Genomic DNA, 26,207 nt, shown 5'->3' on the forward strand with positions numbered 1-26,207 from the left:
ATTATATATATGAAGTAGTTTGGTCTCAAATCTGTCACAGTTGTAGCTAATCGTCTAGAGGTAAATATGATGTCATTCTACACACCTACATTCATTTAGAACAATACATTAAATTCATTTACACATTTAGTTACAGAAGCTACCGGTTTCAAATACTGTGTGGTGATCGTGAACTCAGAATGGTTCATCTGATCAAATATCATCCAGTTAGCAAACACACCATTAGTAAATGTTTACGCACAGCATTCACACCATGACGCTAAACTTGAGTCAGCGTTTATAATAACATGGCTTCATATAAACTGAGTCAACATTACTGTACTATAACTTTTCTATTATTTTGCCTACTTTATCTCAATTCCTCCTTAATGACAGACTACGATTTGCTGTGCCACTTTTTTTGAAAAATACTATTAACCAGTTTAAAAACCATCTGCAACAGAAGACCTTCATACATGGTTTTCTACTAATCACTTTCCAGCCAATAAAGCCAAAGCTGAACAGATTAACAAAGCTGATTCCACTTTGGTTGTGTTATTTATAAAATAAATATAGCCAAATATGCAACACAAATCAAGTAGCTCTTTGTCAGAGCAGATGGATTCCAGAACACAGGAGTCTTCAAAATAAAACCTGCACAGTGAAAATGTGCTCAGCAAATTTTTTTTTGTAAAAATATTGTAAAAACATCACAACCAGTGCGTTTTTGTAAGAGTGATTATTTTAATTTTTTCAAATGACAATGGTACAGACGACATGAAAGCACAAAAAGGGAATGAAGGGGAATTGATCATCCGGTATATAGATATTGCAGTGTGAGAGTTGACGGGCAAGCAAAAGTACCAAATGGAGTAAAAGATATCGTATCAAAAATTTATTTTTTTTCATATATATATATATTTATATAGGACTAATAATTCTCTTTAACTATGCAAAGCAAGGAATGCCCTTTTTTCCCATTTATGAACCTCGGCTTTCCCTAAGTATAGCCAACATTATTATTAATTAAAAAAAAAAAAAAAAACATATACTAGACACATTTTCTGGGGCTGGGCAGGGGCATTCTGTCCTGGAGTCTGGTCTGATGTGGCGTTGAGTCTCAGTGTGTTGCGTTTAGGTGTGTCCATGAGCGTTTGGATTCTTCTAAAGCAGGCCGGACTCAGCGGGAGAAGGTTTTTCCACTGTAAAACACCACAGATGAAACAAAACAGGTTTTTGTTTTTCCTGGTACGAACACACCTTCAAACCTTCATAATAAGTTTGATACTACTCATGTACGCACACAACAAAAGCATTAAATCAATAAAAACAGAGGGGGCAATTTGTCAATTTCAAACTCAGCAGTTGCTGCGAGATGGATTCTATAGCCCTTTGGTAGGACCAACACAGCTGTGTACAGTCTATTTGCTTTACATGTACTATATAGAAATGAAAGTGGTGTCAATCCTCAGCAAGAAACATGCAAAGAAGCATATTTCCAATTGTAAACCACTTCAATTGAAGTCAAACCGAAACACTGATGCCCATTTATTTAGAAAAGGTACTTACAGTATGTGAAAGCATTCTTGGCAACAGCATCTGATGCACCAATGATTTGTGGCTAATTAAAACTGTCACCGTAATTCAATTAGTGATTGACACTTATTTCAGTTGCTCTTTGTTAATCATCTCCTAAATGGAACACATTTTTGCACTTGGCTAAACCAAAGATTTCATCTGACTAGTTAATTCCTTTTTGTTTTCTCACAGGGAAGGCAGCTGTGGGTGGGTTACTTTTCATTGCAGTTACACATTGACAACAGAACAAAGGCAGTCTATGCTCAGACCAAAAATGTTTCCGAATCATTTAAACTGAATCTGTGGTCATTGTAAAGTTTGCCTAGGATGGGAAGCTGTAAAAGCAGAACAGATAAAAAACGGGTTATCATTAACGTGAGGAGACGACTTACGAGATAGTCTTCATCTCCTTCTTCTCAGCATCAGGCCGAGCACGGTTCAGCACTTTGAGGAAGTCTGATGTCTTGGCCCTCATACGTGTGTGAATGTAGGCCTGCAGATGAGACAGAACCACTGTTGATGCTGTAAAATACTTTATAATCTTATTATCTCAGAATGGCAAACATAAAATATTTTGTTTGTTTTCAGTGTCAGCAAAGCTCAGTTATCTTTCCAGCGCATTCTTTTCTTACGAAATACATGCATGTCTGTATTTTTAACAATGTTGATTAGAAACGTGGACCAAGGTTCTCTTAAACACAGGCACTTAAAGCCACCCACATCAGTCAATAAATCCATGTGTCATCCACCCTGACTCTGTCCTGTCTGAGGCACGAACATCTAAGCACATTTTACTACTGGAACCCTGACAACCATGTACTTAAACACAACAAAAGACTAACGCACGTCTTTGAAATGCAAGCCATCCAAAAAAAAAAAAAAAAAAACACGATTAGGGCTGACTTACAGTCAGAAAGAGTGTTTGTGGAGCCACCTGAAGCATATGTCAGTGAGTCATACCAAATGAGCACACAAGACCATAAAACCTGTATGATCACTCAGCAGTAAAGCATAACAACATAATGTAGGGTCTTGATGTCTCGCATGGAGATAGTTTTTATTGTGAAGAGTGTACTATAAATCCATGCAGAGAATAAAATCCATGTCATGCACTGATTGTCAAGCAGGGGTGGCTTCTCTCATTTGGCTCTTTATTGTTACTGACACCTGCTCAGGCACTGAAGTAATTATCTATGAAAACACAGTGATAGCTGCATTTGTCAGGCAGAATCATTCTGAGAAGCTCCTGAATCAAAACGGTTCAGTCACATGACTCTGGAACAGCACTGAGTAGGATTGCCTTGTATACATGTGTGGTAGTTAAAACTCCTACATGTTGATATCAAAAAGTGGTCAGATGGACTAACCTTGGAGCACTTTATATGGTAGTGCAGATAGTCCCTGAAGGTGTGGATGAGGTTGATGGTGTTGTCTCTGGCATTGGCATTGGTGTGACGCGGGAACAGAACTGAATGGAGTCAAAACAAATCAAACAAAATCAGTATATGTCAATTACATATGTGAATAGGACAGGTGCATGAAAACAATGGTCTGTGTTTCAACTGATGGATGCTGACCAAAGGTGATGTATCCAATGTTGTCCCCGACGGCTGCGTCTGTGTCCTTCAGCTCCAGAGGTGGCTCCCTGTGGCTGAACAGCACCTGAGGGGCTGTGTGGCTAGCTCGCCGACCCTCTTTGAACTCCTACATATGCATGACAGTAGTGTACAGATATTAATTGTATGCCCCCTATTAATTTTAAAATACAATAAATACTGAATATTAACAGTTTGGTTAGCCTCTGGATAAGTTGGAACGATGCGTCAGGTTCTGACTATGTTGTAGGTTCACACTGTCTGAAACACAGAACCTAGGACTACTTAAAGCAGGTGCACAAAAAACATGAGGGTCTGCTTTGACAAACCTGCATGAAGACTTTGCCAATGATGACGTCGTCGTCATCTTTGAACACTGTGCTGAACACAACTGTTACTCTGTCTTTCTTGGCCTCCACATACCTAAGAACAAGGGGATACTACATTTAAAAGACTGAAGACATCCTCTCCTAACTTTTAAAAGCAAAACTTTTGTCTCTCCACCACATACATGGACTCATCGTCTCTGTAGTGGACTACGGCCCTCTTTTCACCCTCTTTTCCCTCTTCCTGGAACTTGAAATACTTCTCGAACACTGAGGCGAAGCAGTTCCTTTTGAGCATTCCTGCCTGGTGAACCACCTCTTCTTTATTGGTTGGCAGTGCTTCCAGATCGTAGAGAAGGGACACATTGTAGCCTGAGAGGAAACCGATCACAGTTGAAGGGATTACGATACAGGTTACAGCAAGTTGACAATGTAAATCGCCTTATAGTCAGTTGTCTCTTAGTTTTAGTTTCCTATTTAAAGACATCACAAAAATCACCAACATGATACAGAAATGAGGAACAAAGCTGACATCTCTCACTACTATGTGACACGTCTTAAGCTTTATGTACTGTATGTGTTGCTATTTAACTTAAACTGCAGGATATTTTTAGCTTTGATTCATTTCTAAAAGTAACTTACCAGCTTCTGGTGACGCCAGGTAATTCCCATAGACCCTCTTGAGCAGCTGAAAAAAAATAAATAATTTGCATCACACTTCCCTTTCGTTCATGCCTCAGACAAGAGCTACAAATACTTTAAAAACTAAATCAATCACAGCAAATCAAACTGAAGTCACATGGAAAACTTTGAAATAACCTCTGATGCAGTTACTTTATTATACAATTGAGAGAGAGTTTAGATGCAAAACAGAAAAAACACTAATAGAAATGTCAAGACCAGTAAAAGCTAAGAGAGACGACTCAAAACACTGCACAACATCAGACCTCAGAAGCAGGAAGGGGAATGTGTCTGCAAGGGGTTAGCTTCACAGTGGAGCATCCTCTTTAACTGATACTTGTCATTTTGGTATGAACTGTAGTTCAGTCAGCAGGAATGTGCAAGTTTAACTAGACAAAAGTGGCTTCTCACTACTTTGTTCTTCCCCATTTCAGTGCAGCAGTGTAAATATATGAAAAACAAATAAAAGAACAAACCAACCCTTTGACAAAATCCACCCCTACCCCTCACTGCTTTACAAGCAGACTCTTCCCTGGAAGAAAAGCTGAATGTAACGCTGTTAAATCATTCAGTAATCCTTCTGCTCCTGATTTAGACAGAGCATAGAGGGAAATCGCTGGACAGCAACCAAAACATTCACACACAGTGGCTGCTGCTCACAGTCAGCACTTCCTCGCCTGGTGTGAGTCACACAAATTTGCTTCCTGTTTCTACCAGAAGCCCCAGCAGCTGCTTTCTTCCTTACATGGCAAGAGAACTCTTGCGGTGGAGGTGTGTGCATGCAAATAACAATAGTGACCTCGCTCAACTTTTTTAGAATAAGTTATTACTTCTGCTTAAAACCAATGACAGACAAACTTAATGCTTTTGTGCTTTGATGAGTTGGTGATAAGTTGTTTTTTTAACAGTAGCTGTATGCAGGTTTAAACAGTGTGACAGAGACCAGATAAAGGAGCCACTTTCAAAATGGCACAATATACTGATGAACCAGGAGAAAGTTGTGTTTCCGTGGTTATGCAAAACTGAGCAAAAGAGTTAGCCCATAAAATGGGATTTTATATAGTTATAATAAGCTGATATGAGAAGGAATGGTTGAGTTTATGCAATTCATCAATTAAAACAGAAAAATTACCACCTGGTTAATATATTACCAACATAATATTTAGTTACAGCCATATAAACCATGATTTTAAACATTTTGTAGAGATCTTAGATTTTGACTCTGTCACATTCTGCAGATACTGAAGATTCTGCCAGTTATTTTCATTAAACCTCCCTGAACTGACTGTTGAAGGTGTGCGTCTGTCTAGGCAGGCAAAGTGAAACGTCATCCACACTGCAATCTTGCACCCCCTCTCACAGAAATGTTGTTGTTTGTTGTACCTCGTCAGCTCCATGTTCCTGCAGCTCTTTGTAGAACTTCAGGGAGATGCTAATCATCACTTTGGTCTTGTCCCCGTTGGGGTTGGAGATGTGGTACAAGACACCATCGAAATCTACACCAGAGACAAACAATATTGAAATTGTGATCAGTTGCTACAAACTTCTGAAACTCAAAATTTTTAAACTTAACACGCCAACAAATTAGACTGATTTAAATCACTATTATTTTGGATGGAAAACCCATTTTAGCATATCCCAAAATAGGGAGTGTATGCCCAAGACCACAGCAGATGACACACCCCTCTCCACAGGATGATGAACAACAAGTTAGGACAATGTCCTAAATATTTCAGCCCACTACAAAAATACTTCTACAACAGCTGTGATGCAGGTGTGTGTTGTGTTTCTGCAGAACTACTCAGGTGTCAAAACATGTTAACTTCTAACTGTGAACAAAAATAAAAAAAAATGTAGAACGTTAAAGCGCATTCTGGAATTTGCAGATACATGTTTGAAATCTCTCGATGTACACTAACAAGAATGTGTGGGCTGTGTGTAAAAGGGGAAGGTCAAAAGACTTGCACACAAAACAGTAGATATCAAGATGTACATAAGGTGTAGCCTTACCAGCAAATGTCACATCGACGGCCTCTGGTTTGGTTCTGCCAGGAGAAAACAAAAGTCTGATATTAATTAAGAAACCTAAGATCCAATGTTTATATATGATCTTACAGCTACATTCTCTATAAAATGTGTAAATTTGAACAAGCTGATATCTCCCAGGGGTAAACTCTGTAGCTGAGATTCCTACACGACTGAAGGAATCTGTTAGTAGCAAGTATTTTAACTCCAGATTAATGTTTTATTCTTTAATTTATCTCAGATGAAATGACAAACATTCTCTACTTCCAGGCTCCAAATATTTTAAGATAAACAACATAGGATTGTTGGCATTAAATTTATTATTGTAATGTATTTAAAAGTGTAAAAAACACACACGTGTTTAGAAGCTGAAGGGCGCTATTAAATGACAAAGGTAAGAGCGTGAGATGCTGCGCAGACTTGACGCAGCCTGACTACAGGAACGCGGAAGCAGTGCAGAGGAACTACAGCTACCTGATAAGTAGCCTTTAAGTCGATATGCGATGCCTCAAAAAGCAGCTTAGTGGCTTTACTTATGTCCAAACAGTAACTTACATAAAATGTGTAACTGTAATAACTGTATGTGACTGTGCAGTAGCTGATCAGGATCATGATATAACACCGGATTCTAAATATGCTTCATATGCGGCTAACATTTATGTTATGCCATTATTGCTGTTAACAGGCTTGAGGAATAATTTATAGACATGTGTGGTTCTACATGATTTAACTTTACTACCAACATCCACAGGGTTGCGGGACATATAGCCACCTCTATAGGTCTCCTCCTTCACAAAACGTTTAAAAGCGTTTGCTTACCGATGTCAAGCCAGTTGTGTCAGAAGAAACACAAATGCTTCGTTATTTAATCTTACAAACATGAAAAGTATTCGTGGTTACACTTTAATTACATACACTGACCGTACAGACACACCCCAGCTTTAGGCAAACCAGACACGGCAAATTAGCACTCAGCTAATTCACCGCGGATCTTTGCATTTTACACTTAATAACACAACCCAGTTGACTTGTACAAAATATTAAGCGTGTATCACTTGCATCGGAACCGCCCATCTATCGTTAAACGCGGAATCATCTTTAGTAAAAGGCTAATCGAGATGCTAGCTGGGGTTAGCATGCTAGCCAGGTGTAACAATGATTTCTCACCCGTTGGATGCGCCATCGAACTTCAACGCCAGCGTCTCTTCTATAATGCGGTTATTAATTTCTAACAGGATCATCGCAACGGACGCTGGTGTCGAGGAAAGGGGGAGTAATATGTTCTATTTGGTGCAATTAACTTCTTTGTGTCAAATTCTGCAAATTTTTCCTCCCTTGACAGTCCAGACCGCTTCCGTCGAAGCTACTTCCGCCTGTCACTTCCGCGTATTTAGTCGCAGGACCACATAAAATGAGGATGTCCGCGATTTCGCCTGTACTAAAATAGTGCCGATGATGATGATGATGGTGCTGATGATGATAACGATAACATTAATACTACTACTACTACTACTACTACTACTACTACTACTACTACTACTACTACTAATAATAATAATAATAATAATAATAATAATAATGCAATAATTTAACATAAATGAAATATCACTCAGCTCTAATAATTTTTCATCCTTTACACTGTTGCTTCACCAAGAATAAGATGCCTTTATATATTTAATATGTAGCATATATGTCCCAGTAATAACACCAATTAGTAATTATTCAACTATCCAATTATTCAACAAAGAGCCTAAATAATGATATGCATAAGGGACTTTCAAGCTAAATAATATGTAATTTAGATGCAATGCAATTAGCTTCTCTTTAACAAGGTGTAGCATTAAGGGTGATTACACATAAAGTAATTAAATTGATAACTACTACATTGTTGATTGTGCAGTCTGATCGCAGCAGGTAGAAAGGATCTACGATATCTCTCCTTCACACAGCGAGGGTGGATCAGTCTGCTACTGAAGCTATTCCAAAGCAGACAGTGAGTCCTCCAGTGGGTGAGAGTCCTGGTCCAGGATGGATGTGAGTTTAGCCAGGACCCTTCTCTCACCCACCTCCTGCACCGTGTCCAGAGTGCAGCCCAGGACAGAGCTGGACTTGTTGATGATCCTGTCCAGTCTCTTCCTGTCCCTCACTGTGATGCTGCTGCCCCAGCAGACTACACGTACAGGATGGCTGATGCCACCACAGAGTCATAGAAGGTCTTCAGGAGTGGCCCCCTCACTCCAAAAGACCGCAGTCTCCTCAGCAGGTAGAGTCTGCTCTGACCTTTCCTGTACAGTGCATCTGTGTTATGAGTCCAGTCCAGTTTATTGTTCAGATGCACACCCAGGTACTTAAGCGTCCACTCTCTCAATGTCCCTTCCCTGGATGTGCATCGGTGGGATGAGAGCAGGCTGCTGTCTGCGGAAATCCACCACCATCTCCTTCGTTTTCCCAGTATTTATTAGGAGGTGGTTCCGCTGGCACCAGTCCACAAAGTTCTGAGTGAGTCCTCTGTACTCTGCATCGCCATCATCGGTGATCAGTCCGACGATCGCAGAGTCATCAGAGAACCTCTGCAGAATAGCTAGTCAAATAGACTAATATACTGTATGCACATTTTGCACATCTGAAGGAGTGTGGATTTTGGCTCCCATTGCTTGAAGGAATGCATCAATGGACAAAATCATAACAGTATGTACAGTAAAACCTGTTTGTGTGTTTACACGGACAATCAGCTTTTGTTTTATTGTCAACTATTTCTTCCTGAAATAAGTGTATTTTTTCTAACAACAAACCAGTGTCATATAAAAGCAATTTTAGTATTTTAGTAGTTTTAGTAAAAACTGCCTCTTTTGCATGTTAACGTGTCTATGCTGGACGTCAGTGACATGGTCAAATGACTACTTCGATGATGTATTGCATTACTGTACATCCCCCACCCACTGACCTGACTGGTTTTTACAAGTCAAATCATTTTCATCTTTAAAAACATATCTCATGTGTTCTCTACCCATAGTCAGATGCTGGACTTAGACGGGTAAGGAGGATGCAATGGTCATATCAGCAAACGTGTCTTTTAGGCGACAGGTAAAGTTGTACTTTAAACTTTATTTGCATTAAATAATTTTCTTCTTCAATTTTATGTTCAATATGTAATAAAATAAAGGGATCTAAGTTTATAACAAGTTTGCTTTATGCATTAGATTATTAGATGCTACTTCATCTAAATAGATTAACTGTGGTTCCCAACAGTCAAACAAAACAGTCAGGTTCTGGTAATCACCTATGGTATTATTAAAATATAGTTAAGTAGGGGATGTTTATTTATTCAGTAATACATCGGTTACATCTATTCAAAATGATTATTAAATGTGGTCCAAATGTAAAATGTTTAATGTGTACCAACTATTATCATTGCTGTTACTGACCAGGAACCATATTAGAGCTATATTGGTAATTAAATATCAACTTTCATTCAGATGGAAAATTACTTTATTACTATATTATAAAATTACTATTATTATATACATGAATGTGTTTTGATATAAGTTGATTAGGAAAGTGAGGCAGCAATGTCTATTTTACTTTGTACATACTTATTATAATAATATTTATTATTATTATTAAATTTACGTGATGATAACAACTTAACTACTGATATTTTTAATTACAACTTAGACCCAAAACTTTTAAAACCCTTTTAAAATGTTTAAAAGACTATTCATAGTTTTTACTGAGACATTTGCTGCTGTAACTGAATTTCATCCAGAGATAAAAGTTTTTATATCCAAGCTCTGAGTGTTTTTCCTTCTGTTCTGACTTGTCTACGTCCCCTGATCTTTGACTAAAAATTCAAACTTTTACTCAAAGTAGCCGCTTTTTAACAGCAAAAGAATGATTGATGGAGTATTTAAGAGATTTTAAAAAAATGCTGCTTCTTGGAAGCAATGTATGTTTTTACAGGCAAGTATTTACTTAAATAACACTTATAAGAAATCCACAGTAAAATAATTCCTTTTATGAAGATCAGAGCTGATGGGTTTGTCTTCTCATGGCTGTACTTAGACTTCTATCGAACCATTTTGTTTCTTCTTATCTTTTTCTTTCACTTCAAGATCCTGAACAGCCTGTCCACAACTGTCACACAGAAATCTAGAGGATTTCCAAAACAGTTTTAGTTTTCCTTTTAAAAGAGTTGTTTAAGCCTCAGATGCGTGTGCAACCACTGTTTTTTCCACTTTGGCATTGCTCCATGCAGCTGACATTTCTGAAGACTGGAATTTTCTTTGTTTGTGAAAACATTTTTAGCTGGAAGTATAGCATGTTGCACATACTGTATACTGTATATACTGTATATATAAACACACATAAATAAGTCTTATGACAGGTGCATCATTTACCACAAATTTAATGAGTAATGTGTTATAATTTGTATGAAAGCAAATGTATAAAGCATTACAAGTAATGTTTGGTTAGTAGTTAAGTAGTGGAAGGATAAGTGCCACAGGCATCAAGGTGAACTGACATCAGAATGTATGCTGCCGCAGGGTACCTCATTCGGCTCACTGACAAAAGGGCATGTTTTCTGTTGATTTTCTGCTGTTTCCTTTTTGTTCTGTTGTATCTGTGATTTAAATATTTCTCCTCAGCATTATTTTGACAGCCAGTATTTTTGTGTTTCCACAGCTTACAGCTAAATGATTTTTACCACCACCTTGTGTTAAACTGGCTAGTCTCAGTTACATTATGTGTGTAATGTTTCATACAAAGACAATATGTTTACTCCAACAGGTTTTAATTGTTTTTATAAAAAAAAAAGCTTGACATATGCAGGAAAGGTGATCTTTGACTGTGGAGGCCTATAGCAGTTGACATGTGCATAAATTTGTATTTTTCAGTCACCACAATTATTTTACAGCTGTAATAACTTTTAGATTGTTTACTAAAAACGGATAGTGAAAATTCAGCTTTGTTGTGTTGTGATTGCCAGGGATGATTCATTTTAGACATGTTCTGTTTCTTGTGTATCTTCTGTAATTTTACATAGTAAAGTGCAGAGTACATTAAACTCTTTCCCTACAAAACAAAATGTATTGAAATCAGGACAATGTGAAAGACTTAAACGAATAAATTCCACACAGACAGTGTGTCACTCTTTCAACTTCATTGCAATCTGATCATTTTCGATTCTCAGAGTAATTTACCAGTACACGCGATGTTTTTAGCTTCTGACCTTGAAAGACAGCAGGACTACAAAGATCTCTCCTGCTTAGAGATTCCAATCTTATGGCTGTGTACAAACATTTCCTCTTCGTTGGAAGATCATACGATATGTGCCACTTCCATGGAAGAGGCCTGTATCTCAGGTTCTGGGCCAGCTGCTGTGCCAAGTTTCAGGCTTTTGTATACATGTTATGCAAGTATATATTGTGTACAACCTCGCCTGCTGATGAGGGCACATTGAGATGTCAGACAGTTGGCACAACACACATGCAGAGTGGCAAATAATTCCTGTTTGGACAGATTCTTTCCAAGGAAATGCACATGCAAATGAAATGATAGATGATAGAAATTATTATCTTTGACTTTTCAAATGTTGTTATAGTATTTGTATAAAATCTATTCATATGTATAAATTAAAATGACTTTATGGTTTAAAATTGATTATTTTTGACATTTTTAAAAATAAAAATGTAAGTAAAAAAGTAATAATAAGTAGTAAAAAAAATTGTGATAAGTGATTCTTATCTGGATTTTGTTCTTCCTCCCAGATCCCCTCAAGTTTCATCTTTAGATGTTCTGTCAGTGAGGGCTTTGACTGAGCAAAACAAGGGCAATCCTAGATAATAAGTATGTCAGATATGTTGCCTTTTAATGTAACTGTAATGTAAATGTAAGTTTATTAAGCTCTAAATTACAACTTAACTGTAACCAAACACACGCGCACCCACATGCACAATGTTGACTCAGCTAGTGTTTGTTGAAGTAACCTGAATCTAAAAACTGGCTCCTCTTGTTCGATCACTGTGATGTTTCCTGGTGGATGGAGTTATGTCTCTGTTTACGCGTATTTACATAGACAATGGTGGGACCACATACGTCTGCTACGTCTAATTTACTCTTCACCTGTCAAAAGTGCAGTGGCCTGATAGAGACAGAGATGAAGAAGAGGAAGAGACATGTCTGGGTGCAGTTAACGCTACTGTAAATATTCAAGGAGGACGGGTTCCCTGTCATTCTGATAAGTGGTTGCAATATTTCTCTGAGTGCTCACTGATGTTTGTCATGCAACATAAAGATCCTGGCGCCATTCTTCAACATTACAGACAGTCAGACGCACGTTTTCTTTACAAATCGTATGAAAATATAATGTAAGAAACTCGTTATGAAATAGCTTAAATAATAGAAGAGGAAAACACCCTTCTTGTGTAAAAGGTTATGAACGTGGGAGCAAAACGCTGTTGCTGCAACAGGAAAAGTCAAGAGAGAGAAATTGCAACAATTCCAGAAAGTGAACATCATAAGCTACCTATTTGTAAAGCATCTTAACCTTCACCTTTATGTGATGTAAATGTGTTCAGTCTATTGTTTATCAGTATTATTTACACTACAGAACAGTATTAAAACACAAATTAAGTGTTTTGATTATGTATAATATTTGAATGTTTGGTATTTGGGAGGTATAAAAAATACATCACTGTGAGCATTTTGATTTGTAAGGTCCTTAGATTGAAAACACTGGGTGTGATGCTTGTGTTGATGATTTTTTAGTTAAGTACAACATCTTTAAAATGTGAGCTTATGTCTAATTTTATTTTAGGTGCACTTTAGTTGTTGCTTTAACAATTTGAGTTTTGATTTGTTCAGGATGAGAACATTTGTTTTTAAAATGAATAAATGAAATCACATGCTTACTTCTAGACTTACTAGATTCCTCTGTTCAGTCCTATTCTCAGTTTGTGATTCAATAAATCAAACTAAAACGAATACATTAATAAGTTCAAACCTCTTTTAGTGTTATACAGTTACTTGTTGCAAACGCAAATGACTCACTTTGACGAAGGAAACAGGACATTGGGTCAACCCTCCACCAAAAAAGCCCATATTGTAACATCTAAAGAACTTGTTTTTCATCACAAGCGCATTTGGGCATTTTCATCTTTGGCGTCTTCAGCAGTGCAGAAGGTGAGTGTCTGGACTAGTTTTTTTATAACAGGTAAAGATAGAAAAAATGTAACATTCATATTAAAAACCTATAAGTAAAAAGCTAAAATAAACATAGTATCATTTTTGCTCTGACAGTTTATCACTTGGTTTCCATCCACAGTCATGTCCATCACTTTCCACTTCAAGATTGATTACAACGACACTGACTACAACGATACCTACCTTGATGATGACACATCGCCATGTTACATGAAACTGCTGGAACCTACAGCAGCTGTGACCTTCTCTGCCATCAACATTATCATCTTCCTACTGGCAATACCAGGAAACCTGTTGGTGGGGTGGGTGATTGGCTCCAGCAGGCTGGCGCTGACGCCTTCCGACGTGTACTTGTTTCATCTGACAATTGCAGATGGTTTGATGGCCCTCACCATTCCGTTCAAGTCTGTTGAGTTGATCCAAGGATGGATATTCGGAGACTTCATGTGCAAACTCGTCAGCCTCGTCTTCGAAACCAACTTCTACACCAGCATTATCTTCCTGGCCTGCATTAGTGTTGACCGGTACCTTGTGATCGTGTGTGCCAGCGAGACGCTGAAGAGTCGCAGGAGGATGTGCAGCTGGATCCTGTGCGCAGCAGTGTGGGCCCTCGGAGTCGCTTTCTCGCTGCCATCACTTTTCAATGAGGTCTCTAAGTTGCACAATGACTCAAACATATTAACCTGCTCTGAAAGCTTTACGCTGGGCAGTGCCACTTCATGGAGACTGGCCACGCGTGGGTTCCGCCACCTTTTTGGCTTTTTGCTCCCTCTGTTTGTCATGATAACCTGCTACAGCGTCACCATATCAAGGCTGCTGCTCACCCGTGGTTTCCAGAAGCACCGGGCCATGAAAGTGATCATAGTGGTCGTGATTGCGTTTTTATTGTGCTGGACACCGTACCACCTAACCATGATCGTAGACACACTCATGAGGGGATCTTTAATACCATTTGACTGTGCAAAGAGGACGTCAGTGACTGCAGCTTTCAGGGTGACCCACAGCCTGGCTCTGTTCCACAGCTGCATTAACCCCCTACTCTATGCATTTGTTGGGGAGAGGTTCAGGAAGAAAATGATGCAGCTGCTTGACAGGAAACTCAGACAAGAGCGGTCATCATTGTCAAGGTTCAGCAGGTCCACGTCTCAGACTTCAGAAGCAAGTGGAATGGTTTTCTGAAATAATATCTCTATTTTTAATAATTTAGGCTTGTTAGTCCATAAATATTGTAAAGGTTTGTAGTTGTATACTTTCCACGTACTCGTAGCCAGAGATTTCTTTTAAATTACACTGATCTTTCGTGTTGCTGATATTCTTTGGGTTGTACAATGTTGCCACCTACTGAGCTCACTCAAGCTGTTTGTGTTCCTATTTCTCAACATATTTAGGAGGTGCTGCGCTGTTTATTAGGCAAATCTTCTACTGTGTGTTTTTTGGAAATCACCCACATTACTCTGACAGTAATGATCTAGTTGATAGGAAAAATATAGCTTGTGAGGCGTGTGTGCCTTTAACAAAAGTTGACTATGTAAATATTCCAATTTAATAAAACTTTATAATCCTGAAGTGTCTGTTTATTTTCACACTATCAGATAAAATGACTAATACCTCTCACAGCATAAATTATTCACAAAGGTCTGTGCATTTTTAACGAAGCCGAAGTTATTTTTGTATTTTAGTAAATCGTCTCGTAACGAAAGCTAGAGAACATCATTTCCCAGAAGTCTAAGTCTGTAAGGCGCGATAACGAACGACGGCTCAAACTGCGTAATTGGTTAGATGCTTACGGTAATTGTGTTGAACAAGTCTTATGAGAAATGCACTGGATTTAATAAGTTCTAAGCAATAATATTTTTATTACCTCCAGATATAAACAATAAAGGCTTATGCGACTAAAACCACAAGATTTTATATTGAAATCCGGAAGTTAGTTGATAAGGATTTGAGGTGGCTTACAAAAGTAGCTCTCACTCAACGCATGTATCGGACCTTTTTATATTTGTAGTTAAATACTGTAAAATAATTTATGCTTTGTTGTGATAATGTATGCACACGTTCTTACAGGCCCATTTACACATTCAGTGTTAAACTAAAACGGTCTTTTCAAACAGTCAAATACCGTAATGCTCCAAATACAGGGGCGGCAGATTAGACCACGCTAAGAAGGCTGCGGCTAGTCTTGTTTGGCTAATTGAACGCTACAACGTGATTTGGACCGTACGAGGTATGAAAAAATAACTGAAACGTCTGTATCTGCTTGAGTGTTACAGATATGTAAATTATATTACTGCCATGTTCTCTTGTATGTAAACTGGGGTGTCACCACATGCTAACGTTAATATTAACGATACGATAAATTTAAATTTGACACACACCAAATGTGCATTGTTGCTGTAGTAAGCGCTGCTAGCCACCGCGCTACTTAGCTAGCTTAGACTTATTCACACATTTTGAGTGTAGGTCTTGAAGCTCGCAGCATCATTCGTGTTGTTTATCTAAATGCTCTGCTCCGCTTTGCCTTGTAAAGTCGTGTTTTCCCTGGCCTGGTTTCATTTGTGTAGTGCCACCATTTAGTCAAATGTCTTTAATGATGGACTTGTTGTGTTTTAGCTAGTGTTTCTAACCGTACTAAACATGCCTGGCATAACTTAAACATCATTTTAATTTAGTGTTATTAATTTAGCCATGCTAACTCTGAACTAAGAGTAGCATGGCTACTAAGGCGTCCAGTTTTCTAAATATCTGGTTCAGCAGGACAAAGATAAGCAGTAAAATTTAAGTGGAAAAACTGCCTTGACTAAATTCTTGTCATATTTGTCTGTTTTTTTTGTCTGGAAGCTTGTGGAAACCTAATGGTGGTGTTCTTTTTTTAAATTATATTGATTATTAATAAAGTGTTAAAGTTAGGTGTAACTGGTAACGTACTTTGTATTCTCTGTAGCATTTCTGGTTTAAAAGCTTAAAGTTGATTGAACTCATAACAAAGCTTTGTGTCTGTAAATGGAGGTTTGTAACCTTATTTGTTGTCTTTAGTGTCTGCATGGTGTGACTGACTGGCAACATTCTTGTTTTCAAATTCAGCGGCTGCAGAGTGCCTGGTCAGACAGTTTCACCATGTGGGATGAAGCAAAGGTCAACATCGCACAAACAACAGCCTGCAGCTTTTTAACTATCATATCGTCACCTCGTTAAGCCATTCATTGCCATCGTTTCAGTCTTCTGAGCCACAAGAGGACGGAGGAGCTTAGAGGAAACCAGACCTTAAAGTTTTAACCCAGGCAGCTGGGTTTTTGCTTTTTGTTTTGTCAATACAAGAAGGAACTCTGCGGTTGTTCGCACCAAACAAGGACTCACATGCTGAGCTTGCAGCAAAGAACTCGACAAAAGACGCAATGGTAGTCGACAATATGGCAGAAAGTGGGAGCCGATCAGAAGAGGAGGAAGGGGTCCTCAGAATGCCTGCATCTGAAGACAAGGAAGGACAAGGAGACGGAGGGATGGCTGTCTCTGCTTCTGAGGCCGAGTCTCCCTCTGACCACCCCCCAGAGGAACCCCAAGAACCCAGAAAGTGGAAGTTTGCTGTGATATTTTTGTGTTTCTATGGATTTATGTCGTCTATAAAGCCCGGGGAGCCTTTCATTACTCCATATCTGCTGAGCTCAGAGCAGAACTTCACCAGAGAAGAGGTTTGTGGTGTGTGTGTGTTTGTATACATAATAATTGTAGAAAAGAAAAACACATTTAGTTGTGTAAATAACCAGCTTGTATAGAGCAGTGTCGACAAAAGCACTTTGTCAGGTTTTGTTTGTGCAGTTGGGCACACACTGTGGAAGTATTCAGTGCCCTGCAGGAAGTCTGCTGATCCACGTTACTGTGGTCAAAGTTCACATTCCTCTAATGTGGGTCAGCTGATTACACACATCAGCTGACCAATTTATAGAAAGAAGTGGGATGATCATATTTTTTTAAATTATTTTTTTGCTCTAGGGTTTTGAATTGACCATGATCTATTTGTAAAGTGTCACTCAGAGCTGACAAAAGCCTTTCCAGATTTGTCCAACCTGAAAAACATCATCTGTCCCGTGGAGGCATCTGTCTTTCATGGGGCTGGACACTCACTTCACCATCCATGTCTTCTTAAAAGGTGCATATCTGTGAAGGATACTAGTCCAGGGCATTAGGTTAATAGTATCGTATAAATGGGTCATGACAATTTGGTAATGTTATATTTATACATTTTTGTAATTGAAATAAAAAGTTTTAAGAAAATGTAAACAAACCCAGACAAAGGTTGTTCAGTCTGATGAAAGTGGCTGAAGTTGGATCTGCAGCAACACTGGATTTTAAAATGCAGATCTGTGGTAATCTAGAGCTGCAATTCTCTTGGCTTTGTGGTTATAGCACATAGATTTTGTCTGGGCTCCATATTTCCTGTTCCTGGACATCTGAAGACATCATCACACTGTACAATCAAATTCAAAATAAATTTAATCAGAGGAATCCATAATGCAGATAGTCACAGCTATTATTGTTTGTTATTCATGTTTCAGAGTTTTACATGAATATAATATATAGTTATAGTTATTGTCATTTATTTTCACCTAACTTGTGTTATGAGTTTTGTCATAGTACTGTGATTCATCTAAAGTTGTTCAAGCCTGAATTGTTGCAGGGTTGTATTTTGGATTTTGGTGTTATGATATTGGAATTTGGATTATTTAACACTCTTTGAACCATAAACGTAACTCTTATCCAGGTAAAAAAAAACAACTCTTATTGATTCAGAGTTTGTTTTATTCGTCTTCATCAGGTGACCAATGAGATCACCCCTGTGCTGACGTACTCCTACATGGCCGTGCTGGTGCCAGCCTTCCTGCTGACAGATCTTCTGCGCTACAAGCCGGTCCTGGTCATCCAGGGCGTCAGTCAGGTGGTCATCTGGCTCATTCTGCTCCGGGGCAGTACCCTCCTTCAGATGCAGTTAATGGAGTTCTTCTATGGCATCACCATGGCATGTCGTGTGGCCTACTCTTCCTACATCTTCTCCCTGGTCAGCCCGGTCCTCTACCAGCGTGTGGCTGGATACTCGCGCTCCTCTGTCCTCTTGGGAGTCTTCACCAGCTCAGTGCTGGGTCAGCTCTGCTTGTCTCTGGGCAACATCAGCTTCTACACCCTCAATGCCATATCGCTGGGCTTTGTCAGCTTTGGTCTCCTGCTGGCAGCTTGCCTGCCCTGGCCTAAACGCTCTTTGTTTTTTAACCGGACACAGAATCAGGAAAAAAAGGAGGCGGTAGCAGAACAAGCCACAGAATCTGAACTAGACAAAATAAACCCCAAAGTGCTCAAGTCGCCCACAGCCGCCCCCTCCTGCTCTACGTCACGCTGGAGGGACTCTGTCTTTGTGGGGATGCTGCTAGAGGTGAAAAATGTAGTGAAAAGGCCCAACCTGAGGCTCTGGTCCCTGTGGTGGATTTTCAACTCCACGGGATACTACCTGGTGCTGTTCTATGTCCACATTCTCTGGAACAAAGTCTACCCCGCCAGTGATAACAAGAAGGTTTACAACGGGGGAGTGGAGGCAGCTTCTACACTACTGAGTAAGACATGTTTAAGATAAGACTTCAAAAACCCAGAAATCATTGTTTCATGCTCTGTACACTCAGTTGGGTGTCTGTTTCAAGTCTTCTCGGCTTTCGTTCACAAGCAACACCAGCACTAAATTTAGAAATAACTGATGGGGACCGCTCCTCTGAACTCCACAACAAACAAGCAGAAAAAAAACATCAGCTAAAGGCAGCAAGGATGTTAAACAAAACGTTGGTCTGATAATAATACTCTAGAAAGGACTTTTAACATGAATCTTTTGCTGCATGACTAATAGTAAAATGTGACTGTTTAAAGTAGTTTTTCAGATCATTATATTTACAGATAACAAAACACACACTACATGTAAAATGTTGTAAACAGTAAGTGATTACGCCTGGTTTAAAAACATTGACATCTGTGAATTATATTATTGATTAAATCAGCCCTTGTGACAAAGGTACATTTTGATTCTAGATAACTCCTGTTTGTCTGTCCAGGTGCCATCATTTCCTTCATGGCTGGTTTTGTGAAAATCCGCTGGAACCTCTGGTCTGAGCTGGTTATTGGTGTCATCACAGCTGTACAGGCTGGTCTGCTGCTGCTCATGGTCAACACAGATAACATTTGGGTCTGCTACGTCTCGTACATCCTCTTCAGAGGCTTCTACCAGTTTCTGGTGCCGATTGCCACGTAAGTATGAATCAAAATGGGAAAAGTCTTGTTACCTAATATTTTTGGGCGCAAGCAGCAAAAGTTCCCCTGTAATGTTATTGTGTGTTTGTAGTTTCCAGATAGCCTCGTCCCTCACCAAGGAGCTCTGTGCCCTGGTGTTTGGCATCAACACATTCCTGGGGACTGTACTGAAGAGCATCATCAACCTGATATTTATTGACAAGAGGGGCCTCGCTTTTGATGTGCATGCCCAGGTAACAGTTGTTTCATATGTTCTTTCCTGTCTGTTTGTTATTGGTGAGTTAATACTACCAGTATTTATGTCCTAATATTTGTTTATATTACAACACAGACTTAACACAGTTCTGAATTCAAATGGCACAAGCTATGAACTCTAATGACACTTATTTTAAAGCAAATGTTCTCACCCCTTTTTACCACATTGCGGTAAAGGTGTTGCATAGCAAGATTCATTTAGGGAAATTAAAGATTGATTGTGATGAAGTAAAACACATTCTACAAGATGATGTTTCAGTTCAGTAGCATTTTGTACATTTGTATGTGAGTAAACTGAATAAAAATGAATGATTTTCTTTTTGCAGTTCCTCGTCCACTTCATTTACTTCACCTTTCTCACGGTGGTTTACTTAGTGTGTGCGGCTGTGGTCATCGTCCGACACTATCGGAGCCAGCAAAGGGGAGGAGGAGGCTCCAGTGACCAGGCGTCACCCACAGAGCTCAGCCCGGTGGCAGTCAACTTGGAGGTGGAACCTTTGTCTAATGGCAAAAGTGTCAAAGCATAACATTGTCAAATTTCTGATCTTTACATATAGGTTTACTATAGATTTTGCTAAAAGCACTTCAGAATCAGTGAGATGAGTTGTTTGAACCGTCTCATGTTGAAGAGCTTCTGTCAGTGTTAGTTGCTGAAACTTAATCATACAAGTGCCTCATCGGCTGTAGAAAGCTCTTGCACTACATGTCAGACATGCTGTACATGTCTACACATGTTTTTGATGTGTAACTGAAAAGATTTTGAAATTGTACTCTTCTACTTAATGCAAAGCATTAAGCGGTGCCATGCTGTATTTTTAAACAGGTTTCACATGAGCGGGACCATTTTATGGCAGAAACTGTTCCTTCAAAAACTCAGTTCCTTCTAATACTAATACTCCAGTTGATGCTGTTCAGCAGCAGTTGACTGCTGCTGAACAGCAGCAGTTTTGATAATCACATTTTTACAGAATTTCTTTATATGAAGCGCACAAAGGATGCAATATGTTGTTGTTTGTGATTTCAGTTAGATGAATTTATAACAGAGATGCTGCAGAACTGATTTGTGATTGTGAAATAGACTTAAACAAGCTGCTTAGAACAGAACATGGAAAAAAATGAGACATTTTTACATTCATACACAGTGAATGTAATATTTCAGCAGTATTTCAGTCGGTGGACTTGCTGCTATTCATCCCTGGGGCTTGTAATTTTGTCTGACAGCCACCAGTAAAGGCTCAGACTGCCAACACCTTCATTTGGGTCAATGCACAGCTGATCAGCTGTTCATTAAAACAGCAGCGTGTCTCAGTCCCGTAGAAGACTTAGGAATGCAGTGTTACTAAGCAAAGCAGGAAATACAGTGGAGGTTTGAAGAAATGTCTGTACTCAGTTGCTTATAATGCAACATGTGTTTAAAGACTTTTTTTTGCCATAGGAACAAGTGGTTTCAGATTGTCATAGTGGGCTTTAGTTGGGTTTTTTATTTATAACAAACACTTGCTGAATAATGACTGTGACTGTATAAATGCTGTACATAGGAAACCTTAATCAGATGTTTATTTTTTATTCACAAATAAATAATACTTGATGAATAAAAAGCCCCACAACCATTCTTTGACTTCTACCGCACTAAATGTGATGTTGCCAACTGAGGTTCAGGTTCACTTTGTGTTTTCAGCTGTGGCTCCACATCACAGGACGACTAATGTTTGTTGTCCCACTTGTCTTCATAGGGGCTCGTTTATGTTCGCTGCTGTTTCTACAGCTGAATCTAGTTCATCCACCTTGGTGATATGCAACATGAGCTGTTGGGAAAAACTGCCCATTTTCAGTCTAATAATTCACACGTGAAATTCTATTATAATAACATCTGTCCCAGTAGAAAGCTGCTGTAAAAACCTGACCTCACAGTGTACGGGACTCCACTCATGATTAGTGACATGTTCATGTGCTGTCCTCTAGTGGTTCCTATTTGTATTCAGTTTCAGTAGTTCATTATTTTGGGGTTTTAAGTTTAAGTAAAATCTGGACTAAAAACTAAAACTAAAAACTGATTTAGAAAAGGTTCAATGAAGGGCACATATTGGTTTTATTAACTACAACTCTTGTAAAAATATTTACATTTGCATTCATATGTCAACAAAAATTCAAGATGGTAGTTACTTAGTGCCTTCTGTCCAAAACTAAAAATGGAGTGTCAACAACTTTCTACACAAAATACCAAAACGTTTTAGTAATGATGTGCGAGTTACACAAATTCATTTAAAAACTAACTTTTTTTTACATAAATCAGCTACAAGCATAAAACACAACCTGAAAGTAACAAAGGTTAAAAAAGCAAAGCACACATTTACATTAATATTTCCACATTTAAAATGAAGGCCAGTTACAGCAGATGTTTGACAATAAAGGTATTTGCTCTTAAAAAAACTGGTTCCAATATAAAAAATAAAACAGTTAATAAATGATTGCTCAAACTAAAACCCTCCCATGTGTGTCAGTACACTAGTAACCACTAAGCAGCCAGCAATACAGGGCTGCACAATGCCTGGCCTGTTGGTTGAGCACCAGCCTAGACAATAGAGCCCCTTCTCCCCTTGATGTCAGTCCAGATCCTGCCCCAGACACAGAAACCCACACTGAACCCCCATCCAATGGCGTCAGTGACTGATTTAATGAGGCTGAGATGTGGAACAGGCAGGAAGAACACCTCACGGAGCTTCCTAGCATTGTTTAAATGTTCATAAACTTTAAACAAGACAAGCCCCAGGAGATGTGATTACAGCCTTTCTCTTAATGGACTCCTGCTCAAGTCGACAACCAGGCACGAGTCCATTTCTTTTAGTTTAACAGATTCAAAAACAAAAAAGCACATGCAGATGCACAGTGGCAGGCCAGCAGCAGGAGGCCACCACACAGGTGAGCTCCTGGATTTACTACGGTTCAGATCCACCCGCAGCCTCCACAGATCCTGAACCACCGTTCTTTGTCAGTCTTTGTTCTGCCAAATGCCAGAAAGAAAGAAGAGTCAAACACTTCCACTGCTTTTCATAAACACACAAACATCCTCAGAGCCATTCACTGCTTTAAGTCAGGGGTGTCAAACTGCGGTCTTCGAGGGCCGGTGTCCCTGCTGGTTTTCCACCTCTCCCATCTGATTACCTTGAACAGCTGTGTCAGTTGGCTGCTGATTGACTTAACACACCTGATCAAGGTAATTTGCAGGCTCTAGAAAAGGGAGAGTTGGAAAACCAGCAAGGGACTGGTTTGAGTTTGACACCCCTGCTTTAAGTGAAGGATTATTAGTAGCTGAATAGCATGTGGTTTTACTCTGTGGCCTCTTACCTTCCATTTCACACCTACTACGATCTGCTCTGTCTTCAGCTACAGAAGAATATTAAACATTAAAATGTCAACTTTATTAGAATAAAACTTACACGAAAAGAAATAGACCGTGGTTAAAACTTACACGTATTCTCTTTTGTCCAGAAATCTGGAAAGACATTAAAACAGGGGCATTAGAAAATACTACACAGAAGAAGAAACTGTTTACAGTAAGTGAATAATTGCTAATAATATAAGGTACTGACCTTGGCTCCAAGGCAACGACTCTGCAGAGAGACAATTAGCACAAAGATTATTCGTGTAAGTCAGTTCATGTGAAGGTTGAGTTGTTGTTTAACATGGTGCTCAAACGTGGCCTGATGCTTGTGGTTGAGGTTAAGGTCATGTGGTTACAGAATCAATGAGCTTTCTCAACTGCAACCACTTAGATTCTGATTTAGATATATATCATCAGAAACTATTTACAAGATATCTGTTTGTAGCTCAAAAGAAAAAAACAAATGATGGGAAGCTGACAATTTAAATGTACTTGTTGTACAGATCTGCTTGTGTAAGTTGGCTGGCTTAAACAAAGAACGAGACGATATCTTACCTTTTTCATAGAAACACACTCCTAAAAAAAAACAAGTGGTGCAGTTAAAATCTGAATAATGCAAATAATGAATGAAAAATGAAATTAATAACCGTATGATGATTCCTCACCTGTTTTGAATCTGTGTATAGTGATCAGCAGCAGTAGAGGCACCAGCAGACATAAGAAAACTATGACTCCTTTGATCACTTTCATTTGAGACCCTTCCTCTGGGGCTGTAAAATCACGTAAGCAGCAGTAGGAATTAAAAAATCATAATGTAAAATCATAAAGAAACATTATTGTACTTCCTCCTCTGTTAACTCACGGGCAGCGTTGGGGAGAGGGCTGTGAATGGCTGCGCTGCGCTCCAAACTGACTGGGTTCTGCAGCTCACAGCTGAACTCCTTTAAGCTTGAATTGTCCTTCTGGAAGAATAATAGCATTCATTATTTAGGGCCCTGAATCTGGTGTTAAATGCCTACTTTTGCAACTCTTCCAGTCTCAGAGTTTTTTTTTTCTAAACAACCTGTGGAACCTGCGTATGATGAAGTTAGGTTAAGAAAAGGAAGTGTGGCTATCAGAAATGAACGGTCACCAGTGTACGATACCGTTATCTGCAGTTGCCTCGTTGTTGAGTTCATGATCCCACTGTCTGTCCACCACGTGTAGGTGACCGGTTCAGCTTCTGCGCTGCTGCCATCGCAGGTCAACAAACAGCTGGTTTTCCCATCATTGCAGGAAAAAGTTACACTGGGAACAGCAACAGCAGCTGTTAGAAATAAAAAGAGGTTAGACTTTTACTTTTTGAACCTCACACAGATGTGCGTGTGATTTATGAACTTACAGATCACTCTCAGATCAATTGAAGCCAACGTTTTGCTGTTGATTTCTGGGGTGTACTTGTTACTGTCATCTAGAGTCAGTCCTGTGATTGTCATTTGTCCGGTTGCAGTGTTGAGGCTGCCTCGAGCTGGAAACAGACACGGACAGTGTTTAACACCATGAAGGACACTGAGGACCTGAGCTACGCCAGAATCACTGTACCTCTGAACTGACGATAAGAACTGATGTTTGGGTCACCGAGGTCCCACGCCATAGCAATGTCAGACCCTTCTTTCCATTGGATGCTCTCGATGACGTCAGACACAGAGTCTGGCGTGAGGACGACTTCATCACCCAACTTCTTGTAAACTGTGGCCGCTGCTAAGACAGAAATAAGCTCAATGTGCTGCTTTTCTCTGAGCATCACCTCAGGGATGGTCAGGAAGTACTTATTAACATTTATTACTGCTGCTAAAGGTAAAACACTGCTCCCACTGCATTAGGAAGCTCACAAGTTTCATCAGCTTAGAACCTTGATTCCCGATGAGATCTTGTAGCACAGTGCTTCTACTCCCCTGTGTGTATTTGGCTGTTCATCTACTTCTACTCAATATATATACAGTATATTAACAGTCTGGTCCTTTGCTGTAGTGTTTGAGACTAATTTGTTAGTTTTGCAAAGAATAGTGTAAACATGACATTCAGCATGTAGGCGGTTCTAGTGTGGTCACTCATTGATTTTAAATATGGCAGCCAAAACATTAGAACTACCCCACCCTGTTCCCACTGCGACCTCAATAACAAGCATATAGTATAAGCATATAAGTATAACCTTGGCCAGTAAAATGAATGAACTTGCGCTATTTGAATTAGACCTGATAAAGCCAGATATTTGAACAACTTAATAAAGCGGTACTGTATTAAAATGGCTCAGTCACGGGTGCCAATTAATCATCGATAGCGCTTCAGTGGTTTTATCGACATTATCGACACACAAACTTGTGAGCAATAGGCGTCGCGTTGTGAGAGCTGAGGCACAAACAGGTCCGACTGCAGACGCTGCCCCGCTGGGTGCGGCCGCGCGCACGGAAAATCCGCTGCCTCACAGCCAGCGCGTGTTCGCCAACGCGACCCGGCGCACGACGACAACCACCCGCGACCCCCTTAAAGCCGAGCCCCAGCGGCGATCCCTCGGCGGAGCTCTTACCGGCCTGAGCCGTGACAGCAGCCAGCAGAGCGCCCAGCCAGCAGGCCTTCGCCCGCACGCGCAGCCCCATCGCTGACGCCGCGCTAGAGACGGAGCAGGAACGACGCGTGTCCGTCCCGAGCCGACACCAGCATGTCCAGGAGCGGCGACCGGGGCCGCGACGACGCACACGCCAATGGATCACGAGAAATCAGTCAATAGCAGAGACGAGCACTCAGACCCGAAACCAAAAGTAAAACTGCGTTCAGGGACTTCAGCAGGCTCCGCCCCCTTTGACAATAAATAACATCTTATTAAATGTTATATTATTAAACGGAACTTAATACACAATAAAGTGC

The 26,207-nt window shown here is 39.6% G+C and overlaps 4 protein-coding genes across 12 annotated transcripts; 2 read left to right on the forward strand and 2 right to left on the reverse strand.

Moving 5' to 3' along the window:
• Nucleotides 1-703: 703 nt before the first annotated feature.
• On the reverse strand, nucleotides 704-7,570 carry arpc2 (actin related protein 2/3 complex, subunit 2). The gene is made up of 10 exons (XM_029136166.3): nucleotides 7,352-7,570; nucleotides 6,170-6,204; nucleotides 5,543-5,655; nucleotides 4,121-4,166; nucleotides 3,664-3,850; nucleotides 3,482-3,575; nucleotides 3,135-3,261; nucleotides 2,925-3,025; nucleotides 1,950-2,050; nucleotides 704-1,181 (listed from the first exon to the last, which is right to left on the reverse strand). Exons 1-10 carry the CDS (start codon nucleotides 7,423-7,425, stop codon nucleotides 1,160-1,162), a joined length of 900 nt encoding a protein of 299 aa, XP_028991999.1. The 5' UTR covers nucleotides 7,426-7,570; the 3' UTR covers nucleotides 704-1,159.
• Nucleotides 7,571-7,713: 143 nt separating this feature from the next.
• On the forward strand, nucleotides 7,714-14,972 carry LOC114842055 (C-X-C chemokine receptor type 1). Of its 6 annotated transcripts, none has more exons than XM_055503430.1 (4): nucleotides 7,714-8,872; nucleotides 9,198-9,268; nucleotides 10,297-13,366; nucleotides 13,509-14,972. In XM_055503430.1, the coding sequence occupies exon 4, from the start codon at nucleotides 13,511-13,513 to the stop codon at nucleotides 14,564-14,566; it is 1,056 nt and encodes a 351-aa protein (XP_055359405.1). In that variant the 5' UTR covers nucleotides 7,714-8,872; nucleotides 9,198-9,268; nucleotides 10,297-13,366; nucleotides 13,509-13,510; the 3' UTR covers nucleotides 14,567-14,972. The 6 variants fall into 6 exon arrangements, with proteins under 6 accessions (XP_055359405.1, XP_055359410.1, XP_055359402.1 ...); XM_055503435.1 differs by having other exon boundaries at nucleotides 7,714-8,447; XM_055503427.1 differs by having other exon boundaries at nucleotides 9,198-13,366.
• A 351-nt stretch (nucleotides 14,973-15,323) lies between these two features.
• slc19a1 (solute carrier family 19 member 1) lies at nucleotides 15,324-20,844 on the forward strand. 3 transcript variants are annotated; one of them, XM_029142776.3, is made up of 7 exons: nucleotides 15,324-15,611; nucleotides 16,226-16,242; nucleotides 16,469-17,073; nucleotides 18,198-18,984; nucleotides 19,471-19,663; nucleotides 19,758-19,899; nucleotides 20,248-20,844. In XM_029142776.3, exons 3-7 carry the CDS (start codon nucleotides 16,780-16,782, stop codon nucleotides 20,446-20,448), a joined length of 1,617 nt encoding a protein of 538 aa, XP_028998609.1. In that variant the 5' UTR covers nucleotides 15,324-15,611; nucleotides 16,226-16,242; nucleotides 16,469-16,779; the 3' UTR covers nucleotides 20,449-20,844. The 3 variants fall into 3 exon arrangements, with proteins under 3 accessions (XP_028998609.1, XP_028998607.1, XP_028998610.1); XM_029142774.3 differs by lacking the exon at nucleotides 16,226-16,242; XM_029142777.3 differs by lacking the exons at nucleotides 15,324-15,611; nucleotides 16,226-16,242; nucleotides 16,469-17,073 and adding an exon at nucleotides 17,092-17,531.
• Nucleotides 20,845-21,991: 1,147 nt separating this feature from the next.
• Nucleotides 21,992-26,145, reverse strand: LOC114842062 (uncharacterized). 2 transcript variants are annotated; one of them, XM_029127565.3, is made up of 11 exons: nucleotides 25,870-26,145; nucleotides 24,885-25,043; nucleotides 24,685-24,810; nucleotides 24,449-24,609; nucleotides 24,166-24,265; nucleotides 23,969-24,073; nucleotides 23,859-23,879; nucleotides 23,512-23,532; nucleotides 23,391-23,414; nucleotides 23,267-23,305; nucleotides 21,992-22,922 (listed from the first exon to the last, which is right to left on the reverse strand). In XM_029127565.3, exons 1-11 carry the CDS (start codon nucleotides 25,937-25,939, stop codon nucleotides 22,858-22,860), a joined length of 891 nt encoding a protein of 296 aa, XP_028983398.1. In that variant the 5' UTR covers nucleotides 25,940-26,145; the 3' UTR covers nucleotides 21,992-22,857. The 2 variants fall into 2 exon arrangements, with proteins under 2 accessions (XP_028983398.1, XP_028983407.1); XM_029127574.3 differs by having other exon boundaries at nucleotides 24,885-25,040; nucleotides 25,870-26,144.
• Between the last annotated feature and the right edge of the window lie 62 nt (nucleotides 26,146-26,207).

The sequence above is a fragment of the Betta splendens genome, chromosome 2, assembly GCF_900634795.4.
Source record: "Betta splendens chromosome 2, fBetSpl5.4, whole genome shotgun sequence".
NCBI lineage: Eukaryota > Metazoa > Chordata > Actinopteri > Anabantiformes > Osphronemidae > Betta > Betta splendens.